At 43.7% G+C, this 14,282-nt stretch overlaps 1 protein-coding gene across 12 annotated transcripts in view; it reads right to left on the bottom strand.

The window, feature by feature from the left end:
- Positions 1 to 14,282, bottom strand: part of LOC101473365 (triple functional domain protein) — a 77,051-nt gene that overhangs the window by 51,396 nt on the left and 11,373 nt on the right. For all 12 annotated transcript variants that reach the window (XM_023154936.3, XM_023154940.3, XM_023154942.3 and 9 more), the window contains exon 2: positions 5,352 to 5,402. In XM_023154936.3, coding sequence (XP_023010704.1) covers positions 5,352 to 5,402 — 51 coding nt within the window. The remainder of the gene's footprint in view (positions 1 to 5,351; positions 5,403 to 14,282) is intronic.

Raw genomic sequence — 14,282 nt, 5'->3', positions numbered from 1 at the left:
GCCTCTGAGTGGGCATTACTCAGTTTGCTAAACACCACAACAACAACAACAACAAGTCTTCCCCAGAGGCACTGTAACAAATACCTCAGGGGTCGGTGTGTGTGTGTGTGTTTCTGAGTTCAATATGAAGACAGAATGCGACAGCTGTGTGCACACCAACAGATGGGACGGGTGGTACAGTCAGCTGAGAGGAGGAGGAAACACTCGCAGCATCTTCCTGTGAGATTAAAGAGCAGTTATATCTCATGAGGGCTATCCAGCAGCTGACTGGGAGCCATCGCTCCTAAACCAGCTGTTACGGGTCAACAGAAACCAGATTCGCGCGCAAGAGTGTGAATCAGTGCATAGCTGTGGACTTCCCACATTCACAGCGTGCCATAAATTCCCTGCTGAGGGATGTGTGGGACTGGCAGGAATTCCTCTGGGATAAAGGAGTGGACAGCAGTGTCTCCATGACAAAAAAAAGATACCAGACAGAGCAATTTTATTTGATTGCATGCCCATTTTACTCATAAATACTACACGCTCAATGGATTTAATTTCATTTCTACACTTTAAATTGATTTAACCGAAGCGTGCATTAAGCTATTTTCCTTTCCTATGAAGAAAAAGCAGTACTAGAAAAATCTAAATGAAATACATTTAAGACTATAATCTTCCAGACAGATTCATCTCAGATAAATCCTAAACTGCTAAGCCTTACCTCCTTAGTAAATATTAAGCTTCTCAAGCTCCCCCCCCCTCAATTTGCATATGAAGTTTACAGTGCCCCTAGCATTGTTCCACAGAGTGCTGCTTTTCTGTGTTAAACACATTAAGAATATTGTTTTAAGAACAAACAGAAAGGGAGACACACTGGGGAACAACAGCAGCTCTCCTCCCCCTTTGCAACTCTATTACAGCTAACCTGGCTGTATCGCACTTAATAACAAACATGACACACAAGTGTTCGCAGGTGTGACTGCAGTTCCAGCTCTACTGAATCGACTGTATTTGTCTTTTTGTCAGCAGTTGGTTAAACTCCTCTGTTACTTTTAATGTTCTTCTGCAATGTTTCTATAATGCAATGATGCCATTTTGCTTAGTTTTAGGCAGGCACATCAGCAGATACACTTCTACATATCACATAAGATGCCTCCGCCACACTTAGAGACTGGTTGGTGAACTTCTGGTTGCTAGGAGGAAAACTGCCACAAAGAGGGTGCTGTACCAAAAACCTCCTTGTGATTGCCTTAGTTGCAAGCAGTCTGCAAATGCTCACTAACCACTAAAGGGGTGCAACCCCATTTGGAAATGGAGAAGGTCCATCTTCAAAGTAAAAGCTGATTTTTATCCTAAAATCAACCCATTTAAAACAAATAAAAAATGAAAAAAAAAATGTGCAGCTTCTGCTTTGAAGAATGACAAAGACAGTTTCACAACCACTTGGTGATTGGTCAGTGAGTTTTGCACAAAAGTCTTCTCTACAAACTAAATGTGACAATCTGCTAGCAACCTAAGCATTCCCAGTGAGGTTTCCTCTTCGAGACTGCCAGCAACCTCCAGCAATCACCCAAAACCAGTCAGTTAATGCTAATTTTTCCCTACCAACTGGTGGTTGCCATGCAGTCGCCTACAGGTCTCTGCGTCTGCGTGACCAGGGCCTAATGGACTACTTGAGCTGCTACTTTTGCACAACCTGCAAGCAGCTTAATAGCCCACCTGTGCCCTAGCTCTGCCTTTAGTGCCGTTTATGATTTTATCACAGTTATATCTGTTGCCACAGACTCCTGTTCTGTGAGATCTCAGAACAGAGCCACAACGCCAGATCAGTGCAGACGAAAACAACAATCTTCTTTTGTCTATATGTGGTTTGAATTCTTGACAAATGGCTCATGTCCCATCTATCAGTCCTACTGAAGCAGCTCTGATTAGCTGCTGCACAGCTTACCTTTGACTGGCTGCTGTGCCAATATAACAATGACCTCACTGTGGCCACAGCTCACACTGACTGTACATACACACAAAGTTAGAAACCAGTTTAAGTAAGAACGTGTTCATCTGCTCAATTAGTCATGTTTAGGTGCCATCTAAGTAAATTCTGCATCAAATGCACTCTTTCAATCCAATACAGGGACAGTGTCACTACTTTCCCTTTACCACCCTTACACTGATAAGGTATCTGTGTAGCACTTTCATTGCAGTGAAAATCATTTGCCGTTGATGAAAACGAGCAGCAATCTAAAACACCGAATTGACAGCATTCAAGACTGAACAGCACAGCCTGGGTGTTTGTTTCCAGTCCGTTCAGATTCTCCGTGTCCTTCCCAATTTTCCCCTTTGTGTCCCCAAATCGGAGTTTTGGCTTGGGAGACCGAGACAGAGCGCACACCATCTTTCCCTTACCCCCGCCTCTTCCTGTTCTCCCCATCCATCCAGACCTCTAATAGCAGGGTAGGCTAACCGAGCGAGAAACAGGCCAGGGTTACCCCAGCGACCCAAACACAGCAGGGGAGAAGGGAAAAGGGAGAGTAGAGGAAGCAGGAATAAAAGAAAGACAGCGAGAGAGACAGAGAGAAAGAAAAGGCAGCTTGTTATTGGTGCCAAGAGTTCAGTCGGCCGGGTCTTTTAATGCCACCTGATCCTATTCTGACGAACCGTGACGAGACAGAGAGAAAAAGACCGTTACAACAACAAGTTGTTTTGTTTTTTTGTTTGTTTGTTTTTTAACCCTCCACCCCAAAAAACCCTTCTACTGCTGTAATAGTGAGAATAAAAACTCATTTTCCTTCCACACGTTGCTCCTGTCACTTACTGAGATTACACAGTAAGTGACAGAGGAGTGGCTCTTCTACAGACGACTGCTGCAGATCAGACACTCCTGCAGCATTTTTGTGCTTCAGCTCTTCCAATCTGCTCGAACACGCCATCTTGAGGCGATGCTTTCAGATTGCAGATTGCAGCTGATTGCTGAAGATTTATGCCAAATCATTTCAACAAGCACTGAGGCAGATTACACCGGGTACTTCTGGACAGACACAGACGAAAAGGGTTGAGAGAGAGAGTGAGACGGTGATAGAAAGCACATCTGTCAGGGTTCGAAAGCTTTAACATCATTACATAAGAGCACTCGCCTCACCCTCCCATCCCTTGCAACCCACTTTCCAGTCACCCAGTCAGACCAGTGGATGAGGAGGCCCAACAGATGGACAGACATAATCCCCCCCACCCACCACCTAGTCTAAACCACGAAGTGATAACTGTTAAGCAGCAGGATGCTTAAGAAAAGCACCATGCAGAAAGGCTAAACAGTCACACTAAAGCCAAGTGTTTTTCAGATATAACCGCGTTTGTGTTGCTTTCATCGCCTTTTTCCTACGGGCACTGAAGCTTTCTCTATAAAGACCCTGAGGCTTTGGAGCAACCTGCCAACTCACTGTCCTCCTTTGTGTGTAGAATTTGAGGGCTGTTTTTGTTTCTCTTTACAAAGCCAATACTGCTGATAGTCTTAGAGTTTCTAATTAAGAGGTTTGCACAAATGGCTCTATTCTAATTTCCTATGAAATAGTAAAATTTCTCACTGAAGAACAGAGCAGAAATAACTTTATATGTCAAATTGGTCATTAAATGTGTTGTTTCAGCAGCACATATTAACCCTCACATGAGGAACATAGCCTACTTTTTAAGTGTCAGCTGCACCATGAGGATAATAAAAGGGAAGATTTAGTACAACTGATTGGAGAAAGGACACAAGGAAAAGGTCATTTAGGGTGAGTGATTCTGAATGAATGGCAGTTTGTGTGAATAAATCATGGAGCAGGCAGCGTAAGTGTCCATCTCAACTCATTGCTAATAGCCTGTTATAGCTATGGGGAGAGGTGCCAGACATGGGTAGCTGTCCACATCCTGTATGTTTTGGGAATAGATGGGAGAGGTGGAGACGAGGATGACAGGAAAAGTGAGGACATGTGAGATTTAGGATGACAATGACCTGTATTGATACTGGGAGGGGCAGAGCATTGAACCGCCCTTCATCAGTGCTATTAGACAAGAACCTTACAATGTCCAACACCAGCAGACAAGAGAATGGACAGGAACAGGGGCGAAATTTAACAGAGCATCCAAAAAGTATTCACCCCATAATGACAAAGTGAATAAACTCTGCTTGAACTTCTTGCAAATTTATCAAAAATGAAAAACAAAAATATAACAAGTACATGTATTCACAGCCTTTTCCATGACACATACAAATCGAGCTCAGCTACCTCCTGTTTCCAGTGATCATCTGTCAGATGTTTCTGACACTTGATTGGGGCCCACCTGTGGTAAATTCAGTCGACTGGCTATGATTTGGAAAGGCACACACCTGTCTTTATCATTGAGGATAGTAATGAGCACAGTGGCCTCCATCATCTGAAAACAGAAGAACTGTGGAACCGCCAGAAGTCTTCCTACAGCTGGCTGGCCAGTCTGGGCAATCGAAGTAAAAAGGCCTTGGTCAGGCAGGTGACCAATAACCTGATGCTTACTCTGGCAGAGCTCCAGCATTACTGTGGAGAGAAGAAAACCTCCCAGCAGGACAACCACTTCTGCAGCTCTCCAACAATCAGGGGTGTATAGTAGAGTGGCCAAGCTGAAGCCATTCCTCAATAAAAGGCTCATGACATGACCTGGAGTTTGCTAAAAGACACCTGAAGGACTCTCAGAGGATGAGAAACAATTTTCTGGTCTGATAAAACCCAGCTTGAGCACTGTGGTCTGAATGCAAAGTATCACATCTGGAGGAAACCAGACACCGCTCACCAGCTGGCCAATACCATCCCTAAACTGAAGCATGGTGGTGGCAGCATCAAGCTGGGGGATGTTTTTCAGCAGTGGGACACTAGTTACGGTCAAGGGAAGGTGAATCCAGCAATGTTCAGGTCCACCCTTGATGATGACCTGGTCCAAAACGCGCTGGTCCTCAGACTGAGGCAAAGGTTCATCAACAGGACAACAACCCTAAGCAAAGAGCCATGATACCAAAGCAGAGGCTTCAGAACTACTCTGTCAATGTCCCCGAGTGACCCAGCCAGACTTGAATCTGACTGAACATCTCTGGAGAACATCTCTTTACCCACTTAATGTATGCTAAAACCCTTAGCAGGATAATACTTTTTAAATTTAAAAAAGGTCTACATTACATCTGTAAAAGGGCTTTAGTCTGCTCGTGTGCATGTAAAAATACACCAAACACACCATATTTCTTTTGAAATATACCGACCTCCCCGACCCTCCACCCTCAGTAAAATACACTCCCCTCTTGCACCACCAGCACACACATGGATATAAACGGGCCTTGCAAGAAAAAAAAAAACAATCTTATGTTTTACCTGCTATCTGGCTCGATACATCTCCTTTTGGCTCTTTAGGGAGGGATCCATCTGTAGAAACACAGATAAAAAAAGAGCAACTGTTTTTATCCCCAATTAAAATGCATGACACAGAAATAAAAATACACATCGCAGCCAAAACGAATTTGGCAAATGAATTCACTCAAAACGAAGTGGAAAGAAGTCCTGTAAGCATGACTACATGAAAACATATTAAAAGAACATTGTATCTTTAACAGCATTAATGATAAACATCATATGAATGTTTTTTTCAATATCAGAGTTACTATCAATACCAGTGTATCATAAACACTTCCAGTTAAAATGCTCCTACATTTGCTATTAAATAGAATAAATGGTAAGTACGGCTGAAGGAAAGTTTGTGTTTTAACAGTTTCTGGTAAAGTAGTGGAATAATAACAACTACGCTCTATGCTACAAAGTGATTAAAGTTGATCTGAGCAGGATCAGAATGTTAGCGATCAATTCCATGAAAAACCATCCCATATTTGTTGAGGCTTTAAAACTCCAAAGCACAACAAACACAAACTTGTCAGGTTAACATGCCATCAATGTGGCTAAAAAACAGAAGACTAATCAACTGCCAGAAAAAATCTCAATAATTAAGAACACTGTTTATTACCAGCAAAGCCTTGGATAAAGAAGATAAACAAGAACTGGCTGTCTTGAAAGGGCTTCCGCATTACTTAGGATGGAAAAATCCCCAACATTAATAAGAGAAGTGATATTGCCTTAGTCACAGGAAACACCTTACTATGGGGGGAAGAGACTACCTTCATCATGCTCTCCTCCCTTAACTAGTAAAACATTATAGCAAGGCACCAGGAACGTGATGATTCCCACGACCCCTAAACAGCATGTTCTGCTTACACCGGACCCGAGCATGCCGGAGTCATCTTCTCATCAGCCTATAACTCATGACCAAAGCCCGGTGGTTTCTCTGCAAATTCAACAATCAGTCCATTGATGCAGCCTATAGCCTGTGAGTGAGTGAGGCCGCTGCTGTGACGGAGGGGAAGATACCGTCAGCGTCATGTGCTGTCAACATGTAAACAGGGTGGACGCTCGACTGGCTGACTCACTGACACATGCTCGATCTATTCTGACTCAGGATTGCTGCTTCCTGTTTAATGGTACAGATCGCTGCGCTGAGGCAGAGAGATGCTGACTGTGGTACTGAGTACATGATCTATACCAAGTATCTACAATATGCACTGAGGTACGTGCAGTTTGATTTCCACTGTTAAGGTAGGTGCTCATATGAAACATGGCCAACATTTCAAATAATAGGGTCGGTGTATAAATGAGCAGAAGAATGATTTTCCCCCTTTATGATATCACAGAGAGCAGATATCCCTAATATGGCCATCCCAGGCATAGATCTCCAGCTGTGAGCACACAATCTCTACCTACTGACCCTCTCTTTGCAAGAGACAACCAATCAAAAGAAAGTATCTTTAAAGGAAGGGCAAGGGAGCTAAAACAGCTAGCTTCAAACAAGTTAGACTGAGTGCATAAAGGCCTTTTCACATAGGAAGCAGTACCTACTACACTCTGAAACCTGTCTATCCTATTACTGAGCAAAGCGCAGCATAAGCTCATTGGTGAGGAGTACTCACGCATGACGTGCTGTGACCGACGCCTACAGTTGATTCTGTGCGTATCTCAGTTTAAAGAACTTCATGAGAAATTTACGTGCAAAGCAGTGTTGTGGAAACATGCTTCGAGCTGTCGATCCTGCAGAGTCTAGCAGAGTCCATCACTAAAAATATGGAGCTGGAAATCAGCATTAGGGCGTTTTCACACCTGCCTGTTTAGTCCTTTTAAAGCAAACTGCAGTTCATTTTCTCACTTGGTGCAGTTAGTCTGAGTACTGTGTGACATTGCAAGTTTGGGTAAAAATACTTCTGTACTGGGATGTGTTGAGGAGCTGTAAATGTTCAAATGTCAGTGTGAGTCGGCAACTAGATGTGAAATGAATGTAAACTCTCAGTATTTTCCAGTTGTCCAGAACGCAGCACCTTGTTCCTGTATTTACATTTGTTGCTCCCAGACACATCTGGCCAATAAGCGGACAGGACATTCTCACGTGGTCTGTAATGACACGTTGTGGTTTGCTCAGCGTTCACTTAGATTTTTCTCTGTGTAAAAAGAAACCAAATCACAGGGAAAAGCTACACGTTTACAAACTCATCAAAGGATTCGGACCAGAGTAAACAAACAGGTCTGAAAACACCCTCAGTGTAGAAGCTCATTTGAGACATAACTAGAGGCTACCTGGATCCCTCTGAGGAAAGCATGCAAATCATTTGTGTTGCGACACACTTTTGTTTACCAGGAAACCCTTTCGGCCCGGATGGCACTAAGGCATCCCTGTAAATTTCTACACTGGCATTACAGTTCCTCTCTTACAGCTGAAAAAAGATTTCTCTGAAGTAATAGTTTAAGCCGCATTAAATAAATTCCTTAAATCACACCCAGAAGAGTCCGCTTTTAATTAAAGCAGCAGCAAAACCTGCTCTTCACTGAACTTGCAAACTTATGAGACATCTATCCAACATATACCACGTTCATAATCAGGTGGTTTAAGGTAAGAAAATGAAATCCAAACCAGGAAGTCCAACAGCAGAATAATGCTCTGGACAAAGATTTATAGCACTCTTTGACAGGATTGCAATTATTTTTCATTAAACAATGATCCATCAGGAATCTGCACCTGCAGGTGTGTGACCGAACAGTAAAAAGCAAAAGCTGCACTAGTTTCAAACTTTTAGCCAAGATTGAAACTAGTGACTCTGCTTTGTTTTGCAAAAGTCTTCTTTAAGGAGGTCCAGCCTGGCTCCATTCATGCAAAAATCAAACATCTTCTGCTGTGAGCTTAGGTAGTAGGTAAGCAACATTTTGCTGGTGGCAGTTCTCAGTAATGAACATTTAGCAGCAGAGTACACATAAAACTACACAAGACCTAACTTGCAGGCAACAGCAGCCTCACGCACAAAACACTGCATGGGAAAGTAGAGCCGAGCTGTCGAGAGAAGGCCAAAGATATCAAGGAAATGTTCTCTAAAGCCGTGTACCTGGAAAAACAAAATCTTCACAAAGACTGAAAGAGGTGAAGGGAGAAGGCAAGAGAAAGACCAAACACCTACATACTTCACATATTTGCCATGCCAAAGATGTCCGCTTAAGCCACAGTGTGCAACAATGTAATACCAGACTTACAGTAGTGGCAGCCCACAGCTTATCCCAATCTAAACAACAACACTTGTAGCTGAGCCAGTAGTCAAACATGCATGAAGGGGGGGTAAAAACACAACACGTGTGCACGAAAACAGGCTTTTCCTCTGCGATGTGGCCGTTACAGCAGTGGGTTAATCCAACCGCACACAAACAGACATGCATACACTCTGAGCCAACTTTGTTAAGACCATAGTAGGATAAGCCCACTGCTGAACCGTCAGCCAAGCTCTTTGGATGAACTTAAACAGAGCTCGCACACATACACACCAAACGGCTTTTGAGGAAATGACACGGCGAAAACTCCAACGGCCCGATTCCCATTGAACAAATCCAAACTTTCCTCTCCCAAAAACTGAGATAGAGTGAACTCACCGAGCCCTGCTGAACACTGGCTGCACTGTATCCTTATGGAGCCCCTTAAAAAACAGACAGCTCTCTCTTGTCCCGACACACACCGTTTCTGACTCTTAGCCCGCATTAACACGGGACCACCCTTTCTGTGGGCCCCTGCCTTCAGCTTCTCGGCAGGCACACTCATCGTTTGACTCACACACAAATAGGAAAGAGTCCCTTTCATTTAAAAATACCGACTGTCTGGCTCACACTGACTGAACTGAGGTGAGTGTCTTAAAAACAATGAGCAATACCCAGCTGTCAAGGCTGCGTTGGAGAGTTTAGAGGCAGATATAGCTGCAGGGTGGAGAAAATGTTTAAATGTCAGAGGCCACAGAGAGAGCACTTAACAACATATTACCTAAGGGATCATCTGTGTGAGAGGGGTTTTTGTTGCTTGCCATGAATCATTACACAATACACAGATATTTGGGAAACAGAAAGTACCACTACTGACTGAATTAAGGGGTGGGAACTTGATGCAGTATAGTATAACGGTCTTTTGCGTGGTGATTTTGCATCCATAGAGGAATACCAAATACTACAAGAGGGCTCAAGTCTCATGATAGAAGGCCACCTTTCTGAAAACAGTCGCAGCCTGACTTGGACGGACTGCAGTCGCTCTCAGAGAAATTGTCAAAGCTTTGAAAATAATTCCTGTCTAATTTACAAATGCAGACAAATTATCAACATGTTGCCATCACTCTGAATGAGTGTGTCAATAAGCACAACACAAGGGGACTCAACTCCAGCACAGAACGAAGGATCAAACAGATGTGATTTTTTTTGTTACAGTTAATATCTGTTTTATCAGAATCAGACTGCATATAATTGCCAACTTGACCCCATTCAGCCACAGACTGATATCAGACTGACTCAGGTATTGACCAACTTTAACTTTAAGGACATCATTTGCAGTTGGGGGAAAGAATAAAAAGGGGTATCTGTTCCCACTTTAAGCATCTTTATAGGTCCTGTGACGTACCCATCCCACTGACAGCATTTATCCTGGTGTTACTTCCACTGCAGCTGCACTGCCTAAACGCTAACTGATAGTTACAGTGGGGCAAAAAAGTATTTAGTCAGCCACCGATTGTGCAAGTTCCCCCACCTAAAATGATGACAGAGGTCAGTAATTTGCACCAGAGGTACACTTCAACTGTGAGAGACAGAATGTGAAAAAAAAAAAAAATCCATGAATCCACATGGTAGGATTTGTAAAGAATTTATTGGTAAATCAGGGTGGAAAATAAGTATTTGGTCAATAACAAAAATACAACTCAATACTTTGTAACATAACCTTTGTTGGCAATAACAGAGGTCAAACGTTTACTATAGGTCTTTACCAGGTTTGCACACACAGTAGCTGGTATTTTGGCCCATTCCTCCATGCAGATCTTCTCGAGAGCAGTGATGTTTTGGGGCTGTCGCCGAGCAACACGGACTTTCAACTCCCGCCACAGATTTTCTATGGGGTTGAGGTCTGGAGACTGGCTAGGCCACTCCAGGACTTTCAAATGCTTCTTACGGAGCCACTCCTTTGTTGCCCGGGCGGTGTGTTTTGGATCATTGTCATGTTGGAAGACCCAGCCTCGTTTCATCTTCAAAGTTCTCACTGATGGAAGGAGGTTTTGGCTCAAAATCTCACGATACATGGCCCCATTCATTCTGTCCTTAACACGGATCAGTCGTCCTGTCCCCTTGGCAGAAAAACAGCCCCATAGCATGATGTTTCCACCCCCATGCTTCACAGTAGGTATGGTGTTCTTGGGATGCGACTCAGTATTCTTCTTCCTCCAAACACGACGAGTTGAGTTTATACCAAAAAGTTCTACTTTGGTTTCATCTGACCACATGACATTCTCCCAATCCTCTGCTGTATCATCCATGTGCTCTCTGGCAAACTTCAGACGGGCCTGGACATGCACTGGCTTCAGCAGCGGAACACGTCTGGCACTGCGGGATTTGATTCCCTGCCGTTGTAGTGTGTTACTGATGGTGACCTTTGTTACTTTGGTCCCAGCTCTCTGCAGGTCATTCACCAGGTCCCCCCGTGTGGTTCTGGGATCTTTGCTCACCGTTCTCATGATCATTTTGACCCCACGGGATGAGATCTTGCGTGGAGCCCCAGATCGAGGGAGATTATCAGTGGTCTTGTATGTCTTCCATTTTCTGATGATTGCTCCCACAGTTGATTTTTTCACACCAAGCTGCTTGCCTATTGTAGATTCACTCTTCCCAGTCTGGTGCAGGTCTACAATACTTTTCCTGGTGTCCTTCGAAAGCTCTTTGGTCTTGGCCATGGCGGAGTTTGGAGTCTGACTGTTTGAGGCTGTGGACAGGTGTCTTTTATACAGATGATGAGTTCAAACAGGTGCCATTCATACAGGTAACGAGTGGGGGACAGAAAAGCTTCTTACAGAAGACGTTACAGGTCTGTGAGAGCCAGAGATTTTCCTTGTTTGAGGTGGCCAAATACTTATTTTCCACCCTAATTTACGAATAAATTCTTTACAAATCCTACTATGTGAATTCATGGATTTTTTTTTCACATTCTGTCTCTCACAGTTGCAGTGTACCTCTGGTGCAAATTACTGACCTCTGTCATCATTTTAAGTGGGTTAACTTGCACAATCGGTGGCTGACTAAATACTTTTTTGCCCCACTGTAGATTCATTGCTGAAGTATAAGTGTTAAATCCTTCCAACAGATTAGGACTCCACTACTGGCAAAAGCAGTGTTGGTAGTGCTGAGCACTTTAAAGGAGGAAGAGGCAAGCTTAACAATATTGCTGTGTTTTAGAAGACTTTGACTGTTAAAAGAAAATATAAAAGAACAGAGCAATAATCCTCTAGTTGCACAGATAGAGTAATTGTTCTGTGCACGGCGGTGCAGGAAGCAGTCAAATACCCCCTGCAGATTCAGGTTAGAGCTGCAGTTTGTAGCCAACTTCTCCAAAGAGGAACGAGGACTACCATCACCAGCTGTGCGGTCTCTAACTGGGAGATGAGAGACTTAACCAAATAATCTAAAGTCCACGACAACAGTGACTGGACTTTCAAAATAAAAGGGAGCAAAACATGCACCAGTGTACTAACTGCGGATGACAATACATAAAGAGCTTTTTTGCCAAAGCCAACTGTTTTGCCAAGTTGCCAAATGCTTACACCGAACTTTGGCATTCCACCCAAGTAAAGTCTAAGCGTGGGAAACACTGCCTGTCCTGACAACTACAGTCAAGTAATTTTGTGTTGCTCATGGCTCCTGATATTTTTAGCAGTAGCCCTTAGATCTCAGGATAACACCTTCATACCAGCTTTATGAAGCTGAGATGAAAAACATCACATGTACGCTTGCTAATTTGTCAAAAGCAACGAATAACTGTTAATAACTTTATTTTACACCAAAATATGGAGATTAGAATCAGTAAAAAATATGTATGTCATATGTCATATGTCTGAGATAATGAAATATATTTGCCAGCACAGCCGGTGCTAAATAATTTCCCCCAGGGATCAATAAAGTATTCTGATTCTGATTCTGATTCTGATTATATTCATTTATCAATTACAGACGTGTTTCTAGCCACACTGGTATCTGCCCTCAGAATGGATCCCAGGTGTATCCATGCTGAATGCCAAAACAATGAAAAAAGCCTCGCTCTGCCCCCCAAGATCAGAGCTAAAGGCCACCGCTTTAAACTATTCTTCATTTCGGCTGGTACCTCTGGGACCATCTCAAGGAGCTCAGCAGTCAACAGCCTTTTGCTTTAAGACCTAAAAAGCTACAAATTGTGATGTTTGCAGTGAATTGGTTTCTTTTCTTTCTTTCTTTTTATTACTCGATGCTAGGAGAAAAAAAGGAGGTGAAAAGTAGTCAAAGGAAGTGAGCGAGATGGGGAGGGCAACAGTGAGATAGCAGTTTTGAATGCACTGGAGACCCAAAGAAAAAGGAGTACAATGGTCTTTCAGGACCTGTCCTAGTTCGCTTCACTCTCAGTCTTTCTGCTCTCAGAAAAAGCCCACAGATCCCGGCAAATATTTCAAACCGATCCAAATCAATTGTGAGGTAATTCAGTCTTTTTAGTGACCCCTTTCATTAACACAGTTTGCCACTCAAAGGTGCGCTTCTCTCGTTGTTTTTCCAACGTCTGCCTCTCTCGCTCTCTTTGAATTTCCCAGCTCTCTCTTCTTTCTCTTTCACCTGCACTGAGCAGACTCTCTTATCTCGCTCAAGCACAACCCAATAATCACTCCCTCGCTCCAAAAGCTGGCTGTTTATGCTCCTCTTAGGAGGTTGCATAAAGACAGCAGCTATCAGCAAACAAGATTTCACAGCAACTCGCAACCTGCGCCCGCCCCCCCGACTCCTCTCCCCTCAAAACGTACCTCCTGTCTCCTTCTTCTCCATCCTCTCTCCATTTTTCTCTTTGCCCCCTCCACTCGCTCGCCTCTCTTGTTCCAGTTTGGGTTTTTTTTAAGGAAGACGGCGGCGGGGCGGCAAATCTTTCCCGAGCTTGCGCCAATTAGATATCGCGGCGGAGAAATTACAGAACGAGAGCGCGGTAGATGAGAGGGAAAAAGTGGGACAAGCTCCTTTTTATAAACACGCAGCGAGCGGCGAGAGGTTTGCATATGTGTGTGCGTGTGTGGAGGTGCGTGCGTGTGCTGTTCACTTGCTCCTGAGGGGGATTTTTAAAAAAGCCCAAATTATTTCCATTTGCACATCTGACAAACACTTTACCACACTAATGGCCTATATTTGGCATTATTATATTTAATTTTAAGCAACTTTAATTCAACAGGGGGAAAACAGTGCTTGTAAAGGCCAACTGCTGCTCGACACCCCTCCTCACTCCCGCCCGCCTTGTAAAAGTTTTAAAGACGAAAATACCTCGTTTTGCAGGTTGTGATTAACACGTATTCTCGTGGACAGCCACGCTGCTTCACGAGCAGCCCTTTAGCTCTGCCTCATGTTCACACCACACAGCAAAATCTGTTTGTAATGCAACCGAATGCAGAGCGTGATCCGCCCTTGAACTGCAGATTGCAGAAGCTCACTGTGGTTATTAGCTCTTATCAGCTGGCCTTTGCTCTTATCTGGGCGGTGACTTACACGCCTGTGCGAGCAGTAAAGGCTCAGTGAGAGTGCAGGCGTTTGCCGACCTGGTTTACATAGACCTGTTTGTACAAAAAATAAAAAAAACATAACACGTGGTCAGACAGGATGACATGGATAGCTGCTGTTGCCATGGTGACAGACTGAAAACTCAGTCTG

The sequence above is a fragment of the Maylandia zebra genome, linkage group LG22, assembly GCF_041146795.1.
Source record: "Maylandia zebra isolate NMK-2024a linkage group LG22, Mzebra_GT3a, whole genome shotgun sequence".
In the NCBI taxonomy this organism is placed as follows: Eukaryota; Metazoa; Chordata; class Actinopteri; order Cichliformes; family Cichlidae; genus Maylandia; species Maylandia zebra.
The sequence above is the reverse complement of the archived record's forward strand: the minus strand, read 5'-3'. Positions and strand labels throughout refer to the sequence as shown.